At 52.3% G+C, this 17,112-nt stretch overlaps 6 protein-coding genes across 6 annotated transcripts; 4 read left to right on the forward strand and 2 right to left on the reverse strand.

Annotated features, from left to right (window-relative positions):
- The first annotated feature begins 45 nt into the window (after positions 1–45).
- On the forward strand, positions 46–1,514 carry BDP55DRAFT_707060 (xylose isomerase TIM barrel). Its single transcript, XM_060578066.1, has 7 exons — positions 46–212; positions 281–374; positions 435–572; positions 632–790; positions 856–958; positions 1,027–1,199; positions 1,284–1,514. Exons 1-7 carry the CDS (start codon positions 110–112, stop codon positions 1,381–1,383), a joined length of 870 nt encoding a protein of 289 aa, XP_060425105.1. The 5' UTR covers positions 46–109; the 3' UTR covers positions 1,384–1,514.
- A 125-nt stretch (positions 1,515–1,639) lies between these two features.
- On the reverse strand, positions 1,640–4,251 carry BDP55DRAFT_732534 (family 2 glycosyl hydrolase; the record flags this gene model as incomplete). Its single annotated transcript, XM_060579955.1, has 2 exons — positions 1,640–3,688; positions 3,742–4,251. The coding sequence occupies 2 exons, from the start codon at positions 4,249–4,251 to the stop codon at positions 1,640–1,642; spliced, it is 2,559 nt and encodes an 852-aa protein (XP_060425106.1).
- Positions 4,252–6,578: 2,327 nt separating this feature from the next.
- BDP55DRAFT_636131 (ras family protein) lies at positions 6,579–7,826 on the reverse strand (the record flags this gene model as incomplete). Its single annotated transcript, XM_060572854.1, has 4 exons — positions 6,579–7,325; positions 7,401–7,530; positions 7,619–7,683; positions 7,764–7,826. 4 exons carry the CDS (start codon positions 7,824–7,826, stop codon positions 6,579–6,581), a joined length of 1,005 nt encoding a protein of 334 aa, XP_060425107.1.
- A 573-nt stretch (positions 7,827–8,399) lies between these two features.
- Positions 8,400–10,189, forward strand: BDP55DRAFT_676974 (short-chain dehydrogenase). Its single transcript, XM_060575859.1, has 3 exons — positions 8,400–8,783; positions 8,887–9,142; positions 9,202–10,189. The coding sequence occupies exons 1-3, from the start codon at positions 8,746–8,748 to the stop codon at positions 9,694–9,696; spliced, it is 789 nt and encodes a 262-aa protein (XP_060425108.1). The 5' UTR covers positions 8,400–8,745; the 3' UTR covers positions 9,697–10,189.
- A 1,697-nt stretch (positions 10,190–11,886) lies between these two features.
- BDP55DRAFT_754187 (uncharacterized protein) lies at positions 11,887–13,456 on the forward strand (the record flags this gene model as incomplete). The annotated part of the gene is made up of 3 exons (XM_060580713.1): positions 11,887–12,173; positions 12,234–12,774; positions 12,855–13,456. The coding sequence occupies 3 exons, from the start codon at positions 11,887–11,889 to the stop codon at positions 13,233–13,235; spliced, it is 1,209 nt and encodes a 402-aa protein (XP_060425109.1). The 3' UTR covers positions 13,236–13,456.
- A 2,331-nt stretch (positions 13,457–15,787) lies between these two features.
- Positions 15,788–16,804, forward strand: BDP55DRAFT_732538 (uncharacterized protein; the record flags this gene model as incomplete). Its single annotated transcript, XM_060579956.1, has 3 exons — positions 15,788–16,104; positions 16,186–16,678; positions 16,787–16,804. The coding sequence occupies 3 exons, from the start codon at positions 15,788–15,790 to the stop codon at positions 16,802–16,804; spliced, it is 828 nt and encodes a 275-aa protein (XP_060425110.1).
- Between the last annotated feature and the right edge of the window lie 308 nt (positions 16,805–17,112).

Below are 17,112 nucleotides of genomic sequence, written 5' to 3' on the forward strand. Positions count from 1 at the left end.
TTTCGCCCTCACACAGATACCTTGCCACGCCTCTCGTTTCTCGATGCTGAACTTCTGTTCCTGATTCCTCCCCTTTACCGTGACTAGAATTCATTTCATTGTCGCCAACATGCCCAGCATTGCCCGGTTCCGCACACTTTGGGGCATCTCCCCCGGCGACAACTTTGCCAACTGGATCGCTTTGTTCCCCGATCTGAAGACCAAGGGCTACAGTAAGTCTAAGCTCGCATCATCGCGACAACTTGTGAGGACGATCTCATAACTGATCTCTACCTTCCAGCCGGAGTCGAGATCGATTACAGAGACATCCCCGCCGAGCAATTACCCGAGCTGAGACGCATCCTCGACAAATTTGATTTCCAACTTGTGGCACAGTAAGCTTCAAGACCTGGCCTAGCCCCAATCTGTCGGCTGCTCTAACACTTTCACTCAAGGATCATGTCCTCATGGCCTGGGTACGAGGGCCCCAGGCCACCAGGGCTGACGCCAAAGGATCACCTCGCGCACTACCGCAAGCAACTCGAACGCGCGCAGGTTCTCAAGCCCGTCAAAGTCAACGCACAGTCTGGAAGGTATGTCTCCCGACAGGTAATGAGTCGATCATGGGCAAATGCTAAACTTCGAGGTGTAGCGACATCTGGACTCTCGATCAGTCGGTCGAGTTCTATCAGGGCACCTTCAAGATCGATGAGGAACTGGGGTTCGCGGGACGAGTAACGCACGAGACACATCGAAATCGATCCATGTTCAACCCCTACGCGGCAAAGTACATCCTGGAAAGAGTGCCAAAGTGAGTAAACACTTCAAAACCGATGTAGTCCGGCATCTGTTCTGACAATCGCTACTCCGCCTTAGTCTTCGCATTACCGCCGACATCTCCCACTGGGTTGTCGTATCAGAACGCCTACTAGACGAGTCAGTGGAAGACCAAGAGATTCTCGAAAAGGTCATCCCACATGTAAGTCAAATGGAAACACCATGACTCTGGCTTGTAGACGATGGGTCTCGACACTGACGCCTCAGTAGATTTACCACGTCCACGCCCGCATCGGCACAACACAGGCTTCGCAGTGTGCCGACCCATCAGATCCAGTTTACAAGCCCGAACGGGAGTTCTTTGAGCGATTCTGGACAAAGGTCATCCAGCATAGCGCAACTCGTGGCGCGGACTATCAGATTTCGTTTACGCCCGAGTACGGGTGAGTGCAATCAGTTCCTCTCTGTTTCAATAAGCATGCGAGGTGATTGGAATCATGCATACTAACATACGAATCCTACACTAGTCCGTACCCGTACCACCCCTACCACAGCCCGAGAGTGTACACCGAAGTCGCCGATACCGAGGGTCTTCGCCTAGAGGGTATTTTCCTGGCCGCCATGTAAAAGAATGTCCCGATCATTGTGGTCATGATTACTTTGAGATACGGCAGCTGGCATGCGAAAAATGATTCGTGGTTCGGTAATTGGGCACCGTACATTCATTGGTTGCGGCCGTAGACTCGGTAGAATTAGACAGCATCTCAATTCATCTGCATGAATTCACAGTACAGACTGGAATCCAATACCTTTATATTGGTTTTAAATCATATCCTATTTGCTCAAATGGTCCCGAAGGCAACTTACTAGTCGCACGTCTCAGCTAGTTGAGCATACCCAGGTACCTCGTCTCAATCTTCGTGTCTTTGGTCGTGCCCTTGACTCCAATCTTGACAACTTCACCAGGGACAATGTCAACCAAGTTGTCACTGAACACCACAGCATCATCCTCGACCTCCAACGCGACACCCTTGACGGGAAACTCGGCGCTAATCTCAACCACATCACCTCCTTCCGCAAGCGTCGCCTTCAAGTTCTTAGGCTTCTGCAAGTGCAGATACTTGAGCGGCTCAGGCCAATTGACGTACCGTGCAATCTGCTTGCCGTTCTGAATCAGGTATGCCGCGACGACTGTCTTGGCCTCGTCGCCCTTTTGCCTTACCGGGACCTCAAAAGCGGCCATCTCCGTTGACCTATTCTCAGGTAGGACAAAGCTCTTGTCAACAGTCTCAGAGTACGTCTCCTCGCCGGTCTCGACGTCCCATGCCTTGACGAGCAGGTCGACGGTCAGGTCTTCCAGTTGCAGATTCGAGCCCCAAATCTCAATCTGCGTCTTGGTCTCGATGTCGACGCGCGTGTACTTGTCCTTGGGGTGCTTGTGCTCCGTCCGTGTGATGCCAATGGAGATTGGCGCCATCTCGCGCTTGACGGTGAAGTAGGCGTGCTTGGGTCGAAGGTAGTAGTCGCAGATGGCCCAGGACGTTACAGGCCAGCAGTCATTGATCTGCCACACCAAGGCTCCGCCGCAGTATTCTCTGCCGGGACCCTTCCACTGCCTCTTCCACAGCCTGTAAGCCGAAGCAAGGCACTCGGCCTGCATGAGCTGCGTGCAGTAAACAAAATGTTCCAGGGGATCGGGTGCATAGCGGAAGTTCTCCACCAAGTACAAGGCAATGCGGCGCTCGTGGCCGTCCGCCTTGTTGTGGAAATCAATAGTCGAGGATTGAGGGTAGCGATCCGGGTCGTCTTTGCCCTTGGGCAGATACGCGTCAATGGTCTTGACTGATGGGAAGGCCTCCATGCCAAACTCTGATACGAAGCGGCCGACGAGCTTGTCAAAGTTTTGGTACTTCTCTTGCGTGCCGTGCCAGACGTTCCACTGGTGAAGATCGCCCACCGTGGGGTCTCTGGTGTCCTCCCCACTCCAAGGGCTGCCAAAGTGGTAGTAGGTATCGGGGATGAGGTCCTTGCAGGTATCGACAAGAATCTTTTCGTAAATGTATCGCGCAGGGAAGTCGGTCTTGAGCCAGCTCTCTGCGTCCTTGTTTGCGAAGTCGTAAGTCAGGTTCTCGCTCTCTGCGTACTGGTAGTCTTCGTTGTTGCCCGCCCAAATGACGATGGAGGGGTGGTGACGCAGCATCTTGACGTTTTCTCTCGCCTCTCTGTTGATGGACTCCAAAAGTTCTGGCCAGGTAGGGTAGTTGCCACAACCAAACATGAAGTCTTGCCATACGAGGATGCCGTACTCGTCGCAGGCATCGTAGAACTCCTGCTCCTCGTAGATACCACCACCCCAGACACGGACCATGAACTGATTGCCGTCTGCCAGCAGGCGGATCCAGTCATAGTATCTCTCCTTGCTGATGCGGGGAATGAAGTTGTCTGCAGGAATCCAATCACTTCCACCACAGAAAATGGGCACATTATTGACTTGGAAGAAGAATGATGTTCCCGGCTGGTCCTTGACAGGTCTCTGCACCAGCTCCACCTTGCGAATGCCAATCTTCTTGGATAGGGTATCGACCTCTTCGCTGCCGCTAAGGAGGGTGGCCGTCACTGTGTACAAGGGTTGCTTGCCGTAGCGAATTGGGTACCACAGCGCAGGGTCTTGTATTTGGAAGGTCGCTGAGATATCTGCGTCGTCTTTGGCGTCGATCGTCTCAGAGGCCAGCGATTTGCCATCGAGAGACACATCAAAGCGTACTTTTGAGGCCTTTCCTTCGGTGGTGGCGTGCGCAACGACCTTGGCACTCTTAAGGGAGTCGTCGACGGTGGTCTCGAAGTAGAGGTCGGAGAGACGGGACTCGTAAATCTCGAGGTTGATGGGCCTCCAAGGGCCGCATGTCAGAAGAGTCGGGCCCCAATCCCAGCCCTGACAGCGTTAGCACAGCCATTCCCACGACGGAGGGATTACGGAGGGCATACCCAGTGGTATTGAGCTTTTCGGACAGCAAGTCTCGAGTTGTCACCATTCCAGCATCCCCACTTGTGGTCAGGGTACTCCTCAACCAGCTTCCAACCCCGTAGGTATGCGCTGTCGAAAGTGATCTCGAGATCGTTCTCTCCATCCTTGTTCAGGACAGATGTGACGTCAACACGCTCTGGTGTGAACATGTTATCCGTTTCCAGGATCGTCTTGCCGTTGAGCACAACGGTAGCAAAAGTGTCGAGACCGTCAAAGGCCAAGATTACTTTGGCGCCCTCGGGAATGGCCTCGGAGGCAAAGGTGGTCTTGTACAGCCATTGCACCTCGCCGATCCACTGCACGTCAAGCTCGTTTTTGCCAATGAATGGGTCGGGGATGACGTTGTGGTGAATGAGGTCGAGATGGACGTTGGTCGGGAATTGACTGACGGCAAGGAGCTCACTGTCCTCCTTGTCAGCCTGTTTGAACTGCCAGTTCTTGTCAATCGGAACAACGGTTCGCGATGCCATGGCTTGGAGCGGGCGGCGGTGGCTGGATGTGTTAGCCGTGGAAGAGCTATGGATGAGTTGAGGATGAACGCGCATTGCGTTGCGGGGCGAGAAGAGATGCTATGAGGATGCGCAGAGATGTCAATTGAAAGAGCAAAGGGACCGAAGCTCACCAGAGATAAAGGAGAAGAAGTCCGGGGTATTCGTAGACGCGCGCAAGAGCGACGATGAAGTCGGGAGTGAGCGCACCGAGCGCAGGTGCCCCGCGGAGGATGGCGGGGTAGATAGGTACTGGTCCGGGAAAGGGACGGGGGTGTTGGAGGGGCGGAAGGGGGGAGATCGTGGTGCTCCCAGGTACTGTGAAAAAGTTGAGGCAAGGGTAAGTAAGACTAGACACTAGGTACTCTCGCTCAGTCGATAGCCTCACGACAATCTGGAACAGCGGTGAGTAAAGGTAATCGTGTAGCTGTGAGTGGAAGCTATCAGATCAACTTAAATAAAATGACCGTCCCAAGCGTGACAGGTTGGGAGGATGTGCCGTCTTCATATACTCCGTACTCCTCACCATCTCATCCATGCTTCACCCTCCTTCACTCACTCAGTCACACCAGACCAGGGAGCTCTCTCCACTCGAGCTCACCTCATCACCTCACCTCATCTCATATGTTTGGTTTTTGTCATTGAGCTTCCTCCAATTCGTATAGCTCGCCTCACCTCGGGAACGGCGCAGAGCTTCTCAAGTCAGAGGATCCCTGATGCTCGATCAACATGTTGAATTCCCAGGACGAGGAGCTGCTCCAATCTCGTGCTACTTGGCCCAGTCTGAATGACGGGACGACATCCGCCGAGATGCATCTTCATTCCCTCCATGCCCGATCCATGATCCAGGATACATTTTTTCCCACAGGTTTTCCTTGGAAGCCAGCTCCCCCACACCTCCCACTCCCTCTGTTCTCACTTATTCCCCTTCCGGTACAAGCCAGGCACGCGCGGAGAATGAGAGACGCCTCTTTTCTCCAACGGGCACAACGTATGCGTTCACTTGGAATGAGACGTTGTTTAGAGTGTGTGCTGCCCCGGTGTGGTTACATCCCTTGCTGGATAAAGTCAACCTGCCGGCGGACTGCATTTGGAGGAAGCCACGCACATGGCTGCAGGATCAAGGGGTCTGAAGGAGGTGACCCTTTACCTCATGCTTCTGCTCAAATGGTCCAACTATGAAAACGTGCTTCTCTGATGGCGATGGTGTTCCTCGCTGAGTCGGGCTGGTTCAAGCCTACCGACGGCGCAGTACATATCCTTGGCGAGAGACCCTTCCCATCACGCCGGTATCCTCTTACAACTCACCAAGGCAAGTCGGCAACTCATCCCATTCGAAGATGTTTGTCCCAGTTCCCATAAATATCGTCAACTCTCACCATCGGGGATATAAATCACCACCCTCGAGTGGGGAACCGCCCTCTTACCCCAAAAGCCTCCCCCAATTCCACCTTGCAGACCCCTGCTCACCTCGGTGGGGTTCGTTCGCGGAGGGAGGCCCTCCGCCTTCTCTATTGGGAATAGAACGTGGAAATCGCTGCATCATTCTCCGATGCTCAAGGGCCCGAGGATAGCCTCATGACGACCGGTCAACTCCACATTGCCAGTATCTAAGGTACTGTCTCTGCAGATTTTATTGATTTCGAAGCACTGGCATTCTCGGCCGTGTTACAAATGGATTGCGACTCTGCAGCTCGCCGTTTCAAGCCTGCTGTCCTTCTCATCCTGCTTTCTCAAGGTGGGCTTCCAGTGGGACGGATGCATTCCCGCCGTTCATCAGGTCCGTCAAGAGACGGCCAATATCAGACTTCAAATATTGCATTTGCCAACCTTTCAGGGAGCCAAACCTCCGTCACGAGAGTTTTAAGATTGCCCTTCCAAATACACATCAGATCATGCACACCGTTCAATGTTCCGCTCACGGTCAAACCCACCCCGGCGCCTGCGAAGCGTCACATCACCGCTGCGAACACCAATCGTCCTGTGTGCATATACCAAAAGGTGTCATTAATGTATGTAGCTCAGAAAACGAAGCGTGTATGTGTACGACCAGCCCCGACCTGGGAACGAGGGATCTATCCCGTAACGCCAGCTCCCAACTTCGACCTGTGAAGCGAACGCGGCTCCTCCGTCATCAACCAAAATCAGATACCAACGCTAATCTCGGACCCTCGAGTCCAAAGTATCCCGGCCCTTTGATGGACCATCCCTTGGAAAGTAAGACTCCTCGCAAAACTCCACGCCCAAAGATACCAACCAGTAAGAACCCAAGTTTCGTCTCTTTCACCGGCGCACACGTCACCGAACCATCAGCAGCAGTTGCCACCCCTTCGTCGGTTCGACAACGTGAAGACTTCTTCCCAGTCTCTCAAACCCCAGTTTGCGCCGCTGCGCGTGTTTCGTCGGCCCCTTCTTCTGCGAACACCTCCCGCCGCTTCATCTAGTGTCGCGCCAGTCATGGAACTCTTGATGCTCGCGCCGTCGCTGGCTCCCGCATTCCATCCTCCGCCGTATCCGTCTCCATACTGGATGCCGCTCATCGGGTCGTCCGGGTCAATGTCGCCCAGTTCGATCTTGGTAAGGATCATTCTAGCAAGCCTCGCAAAGATCTCGTCGACGTTTTCGCCGTTGAATGCGCTCGATTCCATCACCACGGGGATTCCGACCGTCCCTGCCCATCTGTTCGCATCGGCATTACTGACTTCCCGCCCTTCCGGCGCCTCCGTGGCCTTTTGCTGCGTGCCGAGCGACGGCAGACTTGTTCCCGTTGATCCGACGGAGCCGTTTGCGAAGTACGACATGGAGCCGACGCTGCTCGGTGTTGGCGGTGGAAGGCTTGTATCGATAAGAGGCTCGGTCGCGAGATCGAGCTTGTTGCCCACTAAGAGGCAGGATAGATTCGGCGATGCTAGTGCGCGGGCATCGTTGAGGAAGGGCTGTAGACCGCGGAAACTGCTGTGATTCGTGACATCGTAGACCAGAATAGCGCCGGCGGCGCCTCGATAATATGACCGCGAGACGGAGCGGAATCGTTCGGTGCCAGCCGTATCCCAAAGCTGGTGTTTCTGTAGTCAGCATCACCATCCTCATCGTCCTACTCGGCTGTCATGTTGAGAGCCTTGCGAGCATACCTGAAGCTTGATCCGTTTCCGCCGTGATCCGGTGCCGACCTTGATAATCTTGCTCGCGAACTCGACGCCGATAGTCTGTGACGACAGGACTCTCCACTCGTTCTTGACGAAGCGGTGAAGCAGACAGGATCTGATATCGCGAAGAAGCGCCATGTTAGCTATGTGCAGGTGCCGGAGATGGTCGCGTGCTCCCATCCGGGAGGGTTGATGCCACTCACTTGCCCGTCCCGCTCGGTCCCAGCAAGATAATCTTTGCCAGGTAGTCGTACATGCTACCCAGCTCCTGCACACACCGTCAGCACCCTAATCCGTATCATGTTTCCCCTCGCTGTCAGATGGCAGCGCATTTAGGTGGAGCCTCACCTGCTCGCCGGCGGTGCCGTTGCTCTCCTCGCTCGCGGCGCTGGAACGACGCGGTCTCGTCATCGTGGCGGTGCGGAATGTGTTTACTGCAGCGCGATGTGGTGTATCGGTCGGAAAAGTCGGGCGACAGCGGCGCAGCAGCGATAAGGCCGAGGGAAACCAAACGGCGAGAGGAGAGAAAGTCGTGCAGTTTGTAAGCAAAAGACGGTGACAGTTGTAGATCGGGGGGGCCGATAACGCGTTCAGTCGCAAGTTTTGATTCGCAAAAAGCAAAAATGCTAGGAATAAAGCAAAGGAAAAAATAAAAATCGGTGGCCTCTGGGACTGGCAACGATGTTAGGGTCGCAACGAGGAACAAAAGGCGTCAGTCAGATCGGATTTGTTGTTTCGAGTTGGGTAAGTGAAAGGAAAGTTGACGTCGAATGCTGCGCTGAGGTGCGTTGCGCTCTTTGCCTTGTGCTGATTGCGTTGGTTGGTTTGGTTCGGTACAGCCAAGTGCGCTGGCAGAGGTGCTGCCCAGTTCTCTTGCTGTGTTCCACGCTGCAATGACGGCACACCACCACCAGACAACTGGGCCGGGCCTCCGCTGAGCTCCGCTGAGTCTGCGACATGGGATGGAGGCTCGAGCGCCAACGTCAATAAGCCCACCCACGCACGTGCCACGAGTGTGGCTTCCCAGAGTACGTATATTAGCCTTATGGTTCGCTTCCGGTGTACGTACTACCTCAGGTGACCCCGCCAATCGTGGCTTGACATTCCAGAATGACGGGAGTGGAGGTGTACGGAGTACCTGGACCAAGCCTTACTCACCGGGACCACACCGGCTGCCGAGGCTTGCCTTCATTCCTCACCGGACTACCGAGCTTTAGTGGAGTACCCGCTGTAGGCTCTCACCTCGACACCATCCTCTTTGACCTCCTTTGATCTCTCTCAACTGCAACACATGTGACTTGATTTATACTTTTCACAGATACACATCATCATGAAGATCGCAGGCCACACTTTCATCATCTCTGGCGGGTAAGCATCGCATCCCAACTCCATCTTCTCTCCATGCCCCAGCTAGCTCACCATCCCTGATCACATGCCAATGACCACCACGCTAACTTACATCCCATGACAGCGCGTCTGGCTTGGGACAGGCCTGCGTGGAGGACATATGCAAGAATGGAGGAAACGTCGCTATTCTGGATATGAATGAAGATAGTGGCAATGAGTTGGTGGCCAAGCTGGGCTCATCTGCCAAGTTCTTTGTCTGCGATGTCCTGGACACCAAGAGCATCGAGGCCGCTGTCCAGGGCACCGCCGCTTGGGTAAAGGAATCCGGTAAACCTGTTGGAGGTGTCATCCCAGCGGCCGGTGTTGGAAATCCGTCATCTGTATGCTTCCGCCCTCAAGCCTAAAAACTACTGTCGTGCATGTCTAACACTCGTGCCAGATTCTCGATCGCCATGGCGAGCCTTTCGGCCTTGACGCTTGGGACTTTGTCCTCAACATCAATCTGCGCGGCACCATCGACCTCACCCGCCAGGCTCTGGCCCTCATGGCAAAGAACGAGCCCTCAACACCCGACGGCGAGCGCGGCATCGTCATCATGGTCGCGTCCTCCGCAGCCTTTGACGGCCAAAAGGGCCAGGTCGCCTATGCTGCGAGTAAAGGTGCCGTCGCTGCCATGACCCTACCCATGACCCGTGACCTCGCTCGCTTCGGTATTCGCGTTGTCACCATCGCCCCGAGTCTGTTCGAGTCAAGGATGACTTCCATGATGTCCGACAAGGTCCGCGCTAGCCTCGAGCGCTCCGTGGAGTTCCCTGTACGTGCGGGCAAGCCCGAGGAGTTTGCGGCACTGGCCCGACATGCTATCGAGAATGTGATGCTCAACGGGACGGTGTTGAGGTTAGATGGTGGCATGCGGATGCCGAGTAAGATGTAGTCTAGTCGCGTGAAGTTAAAACAGTCATACAGGTTGGTACACGGCATGACAGCCGGTGAACGTAAGATGTACATCATTTTCCAGATGCTCGAATGCCGGACTGATACCCTGCAGTCCATTGATAAGTTTCGACGGCATGATCCAGTGGTAAGGCAGAGTTGAGTAGTGGTTGTAGACTAGATCTTGTCCTAGCGTGAGGCACATCCTCTTACCCATGCAGTTATACATGTGCCCGAAACAGAACCCAAGCTACCATTGGATCAAAGGCAACCGCTAGAACACTGATATATCCGAGGAAGTAATCCTGAGCCAGATCCAGACAAAGCTGCGAATTCGTGCAGCGAATCCCCATACGCATATCTTCCGAGATACCACGCAACTGTCCACTGCCAACTTCTGCATGTCAGCAAGGTCCACAGGTAGCGACACAGGTGGATATTGCTGTTTCCGGAATCCATACGAGCATGGCAGTCGGGAATGTCAAGGCAGCGACTTGAATACATGATGAGATACTCGTCGTAGTCTCGCTACTAAGTAGCTCTTCATCAGACGGGGATGGAATTGACGCATTAGATGAGGGCGGCGAGGCCCTAAGACACATGTCTGCCCCAAGATTGAAGTTGTCACATAGAACCGTCGTAGCGATGTATCGATACCAGGTGGCTCGTCGTATGGCAAAGAGAGGCGTCACGAAGTGTTCCTCTCTCTTATCTCCGTCCGATGTGGCAAGATGTATCCAGGCCAGCCTGAGAGGTGCGGTGACGATTGTGGTAAGTGTCATTGCAACAACTTTTGGCAAACGAGCCTTTGGCTGGGAGAAGACAAGGGTCTATTCCCATATAGCAGGCCCAAAGGCCAAGGGAAAGCAGGTGATTTGAGAAACATTCACGCATTCTGGGCGTTCTAAGGACGTTAAGGGGTGTGAATGTGGTGATGCTCATGTTATGTAGCATCGCAACATGCTGGCAAACCCTCCTAGTGGGCAAGAGATAGAAGAATGGGCCCAGAGCCTGTTGTTTCAAAGTCATTGTTCAGTTCTTGGTTGAACGATATAATAGTACTACCTTGAAGTTGATTGCTCGAACAAACCGATTATACAGTCCTAGAACTGCAGGTCCCTGACTCCCCAAGTCTACAAGATCCGTTGTACAAGAGTTTCTACTACAGCATTAACAAAATGAGAAAGAAACGATGGCGATTCTGCCAGAACTTGAAGCGCCTTTCGAGCTATTCGTAGTCGATAATCATCGTTACTGTTCAGCCTGAAGTGGTCGGACCGTATTGGGTCTTCATCATGAGTATATTCCGCCCGGCACTTTAAGTGTCCGGCCGTGATTCAACAATAAACGGTGGATCCCGCGGTTGGGACAACGCCTATAGGCTACTCTGCTTCTACACATAGCATTCCACAAATAATCACCTAGATTACTTCCACGCCACGATACTGCAAAGCCATTCCGATACTTTAGACGAGACCGAAGAGTAGCTTTGCAGACAAACTGCGCAAGTTGGGAGTGGCAGAAATGGCTCGAAGATGCTGGTAGCCTAGCTGGGTTGGCTGTGCTGCCTTAAAGGGGGTCATCAATGGACTGGGCTCAAGTGCTATCAATTCTTGAGTTGTGACCAACATCAACTTATAGCAGTACTTTGAGAAGTTAATATCTGTAGTATAGTGGTGATTCGAAGCATCAAGAAAGCGAAGGAAGCCTAAAAGGGGTGAGCAGGAAAATACTTCATCAATCAATCCCTCAATACTCTTACGAGTATTGGAAAGAAAGTCCCCATATGAACGAAGTCTACCTCGCATATTGCGAAAAGGTAAAAATAGAAGGGGCAGGAAAGATGAGGGCTAGTAAAAAACGAAAGAGTCCAGAGTCCAGAGTCCAGAGCGTATCCTTCATCGTCAGACTGAACACGTGGATGACTGAGTACATATCCTTAGATGGAATAGAATCACACGGCTGACTATAGAAGGCACGACCAGGTCACGGCTCATTGCTTCTTTCTAATTCTCAACATGCGTCGAGTCCTGCAAACTTTTGATCCGCTCGCACAAGACTGCCTCACCTTTCTTTCGCACCCTCAACCACTTTCCCAACTCACCCTCACCCACACACATTCAGTCTTGCAATTATTTCTTCATACGCAATAGCCTTCGCCTTTTGTCTACCTCCAGCAACTGCCGACAAGATGAGCGCCATGTCCTTTGGTCCTGGCCAGACCCTCACCGCTGTCAGTGGTGACAGCGGTGACGGATTCCCGCTTCAACAGATGCCCAATGAGCTCATCTTGGAAGTTCTGCACCATATGGACGACAATAACATCTCGCTCCTCCCGATCTCGATGACTTGCCGACTCATGAGACGACTGAGTGTTAGCATGCTTTTCCGAGTTTCTCAGATATCCTGCGCTGAAAAGGACCTCCCTGATCGTGTGAGGGATATTCGATGGAATCGATCCATCCTTCGCGCCATTCGGTATGTCTGGTATCTACCTACCTGGCATGGGTCTCTCGACTGACAATGACTTCCTGTTAGGACACTCAGCATCTACACAGAAAGTCCCCCGACCTCACGAACCCCCTCCAACTTTCCACGGATCCCAAACGTCAAGTTCAATGGTAGACCGTCATATGCGACGGAGCTTGCCCGGATGCTCATCGCACTGCCCATTCTCGAGGAGCTTCGACTTGACTTTCGATTCAAGGCAACAGTGTCTCTCATCAAGCCGTTTATTCGGCATCTCGAAAGAAATCCTGACCAATGGAGTCTCACACATGTCACGGCTCTGACTTTTCCCGCCACGGCCAACCTCAGCTTCATCGTTGACGCCTTTCCACATCTGAGAGCTTTGAGCTTTGAGGCGCCCTTGAACAAATCACTGAACTCGATCGAGGGTCTGAATAAGGTCGTCGATTCACTTGGGCCCCAGCTCGCATACGTCCAGATATGCAAAATGAGATGGGATTACAGTGACTTCCAAGAGGTTGCGAGAATGTTCCCTCACACGACGCACTTGACTATGGGCGGGGCCATGGTCTTTGGTGGTTCACCGACACGCCCGAATTGGGATCTGAAGGTGAGTGAATGTTGCATCCTCTTATCATCTCCCCGTCCTTGCTACAAACAGCGTGAACACCCTGCTAATTGGTTTTGCAGCAAGCGACTAGACTCCTGAGACCTATGACCAACCTCAAGGTCCTTGCACTCAGCGATGAGCGATGCCGCTCTTGGCTGAATCCAATTGTGCCAGCTCATCGTCGGGCTTCAACGATTGCTACGAAGCTCCTACCCGCCATTGGTTTCCACGATGCCAGGTCCCGAAGGACAGACCAGGCATGGGGAATTTGGCAGAGGCTCCCTAAGCTAGATATCCTGTATCTTATGGACAGAGCCTTTGAGGGACATTGCTTTGTGCCCGTCAAGGCAATGGTCAAGGATGAGCAAGAGCGAGAACAAGAGCAAATCGTCGACGTCAAAGTCACGGATGATCCGCAGGAGCTGGCCTGGCTTGACAGCTTTGGCCAAGTGAAGCCGTAGGTAGGGATTTTCGAACATTGGGACTAGCTCGACATTTGCGGCACACCGTTCTTTCTACGTTTGCCTTCCCAAGCACCTAATAGTTGGCCTACTAGGGCCATAATGCTGTGCAATACCGGGTAACAAGGGCAATTGGAGTGCAAAGTGCAAAGGGGTACTAGAGGTACCATGGGTATAAGGCACAAGGCACAAGGCACAACGGAGTTTAGGTAGTTGAAATTGGTGTTTAATTGGGCAAAGACGTCTCATGATCTTGAATTTTCACGTGAATGAGCTGTGTATCTTGGCTCCTGTGATTCTCATGTCTATCTATTGGACCTTGCAGAGCAAGAGACATATTCTGAGCTTATCACTAGTTCTTTGTTCATGTTTCACTTACTTCATTCCCTTCTCCATCGTTCTCATGACCTTAGGTCCTTTAAGGAGACCGCAGATGTGTGGGAATTACCTCTCTTTGTTGATATGCAAGTACCCAAAGCAAAGCATAGCAAAGCAGATCAAGGTGAGTTGATGCAAGGTGAGGACATGACACATTGAATGTGCCTGTCTGCTCACCTCCTACCTGCCTCGGGAACGTAAGACAGTTATTACCTTCCTAAGGCGGTTCCTGCCTTTTTTTGCCTTCCTTGCACGGAAGAAGGAGCCTCCCATCACTTTCCCGTGCCTCCCTCCCTCGATTCCCTTCCACAGACTTCCATTGCCAACGTATTTGCTGCGAGATTTTGCCGGCCCTTGGGTTGTCGAGCCCCCGTCACAATTCTTCATATTGTTTTCTCTCTGCACACTTCCTCAAGTCCGGAGTCCGCCCCTTTTGAGACAGCAAACTTCCAATCGCTCCATCTTTAGCTTCCGCCTGTCATCCATCAATGATATGGAAGGAATCCGAGAAGCCACTAGCCGGCGACTTTCGTGAAATATGACATGATGGTGCCGTTTCGATCTTTCGGCGACGCCTTGGCCTTTCCAGATACGATCTTCTGGCCCTTAACCTGCTTGATACTAACTTGCGAAGCATCCGAAAGACTCGATACCATCACTGGGCCAGCATGAGTTCATCTTCGACCACTTCGCCCTTGACGACAGTTTCTCCTTGGCTTTTAGCCATTTCTCCTGCAACTCCGCTGGGTTCCACACGTTGCTTGCCCTGAAGACCTTTCCTCTCTCCTTTTCACATCACGCCCGCTTCACTTGCTCGTTCCCTTCCCCGGATGGCTGAGATCTCTTCATGGCCTGGCGTCTAGGGCATTCAAAGATCACGTTGCCGTAAAAGTTCCCAGTCGTCTTCTGTGACCACCTGAAGAAATCTCGGACTTCTTGAAGGCACCTATCGATCGTTTTCTCCGACTGGTGTTCTGTCCCTTCTTTAAACACTGCCAGGTCCATGGTTATGCTTGCAAGTTCGATGACTTCCGCTTGGCCCGAAGCATCGAAAGATCATCATTGAAAGCGTCGTCCCTGGCGCAACTGATTCTTGTAGCAAATAATCTCCCTTATCATAAAGATCATCTGTCGCAGCCATAACTTCTCGGAGGGTCCTCTTGATGGCTACAATCGTGGCCTCCGCCTGGATGACCGCTCTCCTCACTTTAGTCTCTTTTGCGAGAGCGTCTTGGAGGCTCCGCTGGCTGGCTTTGTGCTCTAACACACGATCTCTTGCCTTCAAGCCGGCAATGTAAAAAGTGTGCAATGCGTACAGGTGCTAACGAATGGTGTTATGTCGGCTGAGCCCGCAGTGTGGGCAAGGTAAGGTTGGTTTCATTCCGATGGACATGGGCAGAGGTTTCTTTGGATGACTCGTCGAGTATGGAACGGCGGTGATTGGTCTATTATCGTTACTGGGGGCGACTGTGCTGTTCCCATTCCGAATGCGCACTCTGAGTGATTCTCGATATTTCTGACTTGCTGATGATGATAGAGAGAACAATCGCTCGCGTGAACGATAGGAACGTCGATATTCAGGTTCTGGACCACTCCTTCCCTGTTAATCACTCTCGCTACCTTCATTAAGAGGACCACAGATATCTGTGAATTCCCTCTATTTGTATCTACTCATTGTATCACGGAAGTATGAAGTACCCAAGGTAGCTGAGATGCCCTAGCGGAGCGGTCCTGAGACAAAGGTAGTCCAAGGTAAAACATGCCAGAACATGTAGCCTTTGATCACAGTTATCTTACCTTAGGTTTTGGAAGGCTATAGCAGCTTGCCTGACGGTGATAGCCTACTATGCCTAAAATATCCTGCTTCTACCACTTGCCTTGGATGCCTTCCCAAGGTGGCCGCTTCTTGCATCTACCTTTACCTCAACTCTTCCTGAACTTCGGATAGGAGTCGCACCTTCTCCTAGCTTCCTTCGTCAGAGTAACTCAATCCGCTTGTTGCCCTCAATACTTTAGCTAAATAACCAGACCTTGCCACTTCCTGGCCTAGTTTCCAATTATCCCCCCTGCGGCACTTCCTTCAGTCCGCCTTCTCGAGGCAACTTCCACTCGACTCACCACCTTCAACCTCCAACTTCCTCAAGCCATCTATCCAAGAAGAACCCAAGCCCGCGATGGATTTTGCCGAGGAAAACGGCGATACCGCAACCGAAGCAGTCGTATCCCCTCCCTACTTCCGCCCTTGCCTCGTTACCTTGCCTCCAGAGCTGCTCATCGAAATCATCAAATTTGCTATGCTTTCCAAAAGCCGAAGAGGCGTCTACTTCGAGAATCGAAACAATCTCAGAGAAATTTCTCGGGTTTGCAAGCTCCTCCGTATTTTTACTATCTCTTTCCTCTTCAAGACTGTCCGTCGAACGATCAATGAGGACAAGATCCACGCGCAACTCCAAGCCCCCAAAGGAAACGCGTTGATTCTAGGTTCCATACGGTAGGTCAATACACGATCATCCTCTACACTATTTCAGTCTTCTTCCCTTTCATATGGCTCTATGTTCTGACATCACTCAAGCTACTTGTCTCTGTGTACCCGAGGCCCCGAGTGGCCTCCCGAAAAGTGGCGAGATCACTACAATCCGTCCATTAAACCATGTTCGAGAGCCACAGCAGCACTTCTCGTCAAGGTTCTGTGCAAAATGACACCGGAGGAAGTCCGCATTACCTTCCAATGCGGTTACAAGTCCATGGTTGCCCACTTCCGGGCAGAGCTTGTCAAGCAGAAGGCATGCATGCAATCTGTCCGATCTTTGACGTATCCATCATCGGTCACCATTCACTTCATCCTTAAGACATTCCCAAACCTTCGTTATTTAAGCCTCAATATCGATGGCTCGCCTATGCACGCTGCCGGCCTCATAGTCATCGCCCCGAAGTTGCAAACTCTCGCAACGCTGGAGCTCTCCAAGGCACATTGGACTTGTAAGGATATGGAGGAAGTCGTGGAGCTTTTTCCATCTATCAACTACCTGCTCATTGACGGCGAGCTTAAGTTCACTAGGGTGTCGGTAAGTTTGCGAGTGTGCCTCACCACTATCTCTAGCAGCATGTCCTTTCTATTAATGTTACCTCATTTGTTTCTCATACACACTTGCTGCCTACGTCGAGGTGGACAGTGGTCTGCGAACAACTAGTATTTGATGCTAATGACGTGCCATACATGTAGAGTCTCATTCCAATCTTCAGACGTTTCAGTCATTTGGAGAAGCTGGCTTTGACCGAGGTTCCTTGGGTCTATCCACCACGGGGGCTGGTGGGTGAAGCCTTTCAGAAAAGGATCAAGGAACTTCGGGCTTCCCATCGTCTTCGGGAATTGCCCGAGGTGAACGTATCTCAATTCTTCCATCAGTGCAAGTCCCTGAAGGAACTACTGTTGAAGGAGGACATGGACTCGAAAGTTTATCAGTCGGTCGGGCAGGGTCGTGACGTGATCAAAGTCAAG

Source organism: Colletotrichum godetiae, assembly GCF_030913485.1.
Source record: "Colletotrichum godetiae strain CBS 193.32 chromosome Unknown BDP55scaffold_50, whole genome shotgun sequence".
Classification (NCBI taxonomy): Eukaryota; Fungi; Ascomycota; class Sordariomycetes; order Glomerellales; family Glomerellaceae; genus Colletotrichum; species Colletotrichum godetiae.

Excerpts from the sequence above, each read along its gene's own strand:
- BDP55DRAFT_707060 (XM_060578066.1), top strand. The coding sequence starts at position 110 with ATGCCCAGCATTGCCCGGTTCCGCACACTTTGGGGCATCTCCCCCGGC. Across the intron at positions 213-280 it reads TCTGAAGACCAAGGGCTACA|CCGGAGTCGAGATCGATTAC; the intron begins GTAAGTCTAAGC and ends TCTACCTTCCAG. Across the intron at positions 959-1,026 it reads TCGAAAAGGTCATCCCACAT|ATTTACCACGTCCACGCCCG; the intron begins GTAAGTCAAATG and ends ACGCCTCAGTAG.
- BDP55DRAFT_676974 (XM_060575859.1), top strand. The coding sequence starts at position 8,746 with ATGAAGATCGCAGGCCACACTTTCATCATCTCTGGCGG. Across the intron at positions 8,784-8,886 it reads ACTTTCATCATCTCTGGCGG|CGCGTCTGGCTTGGGACAGG; the intron begins GTAAGCATCGCA and ends ATCCCATGACAG. Across the intron at positions 9,143-9,201 it reads GTGTTGGAAATCCGTCATCT|ATTCTCGATCGCCATGGCGA; the intron begins GTATGCTTCCGC and ends CACTCGTGCCAG.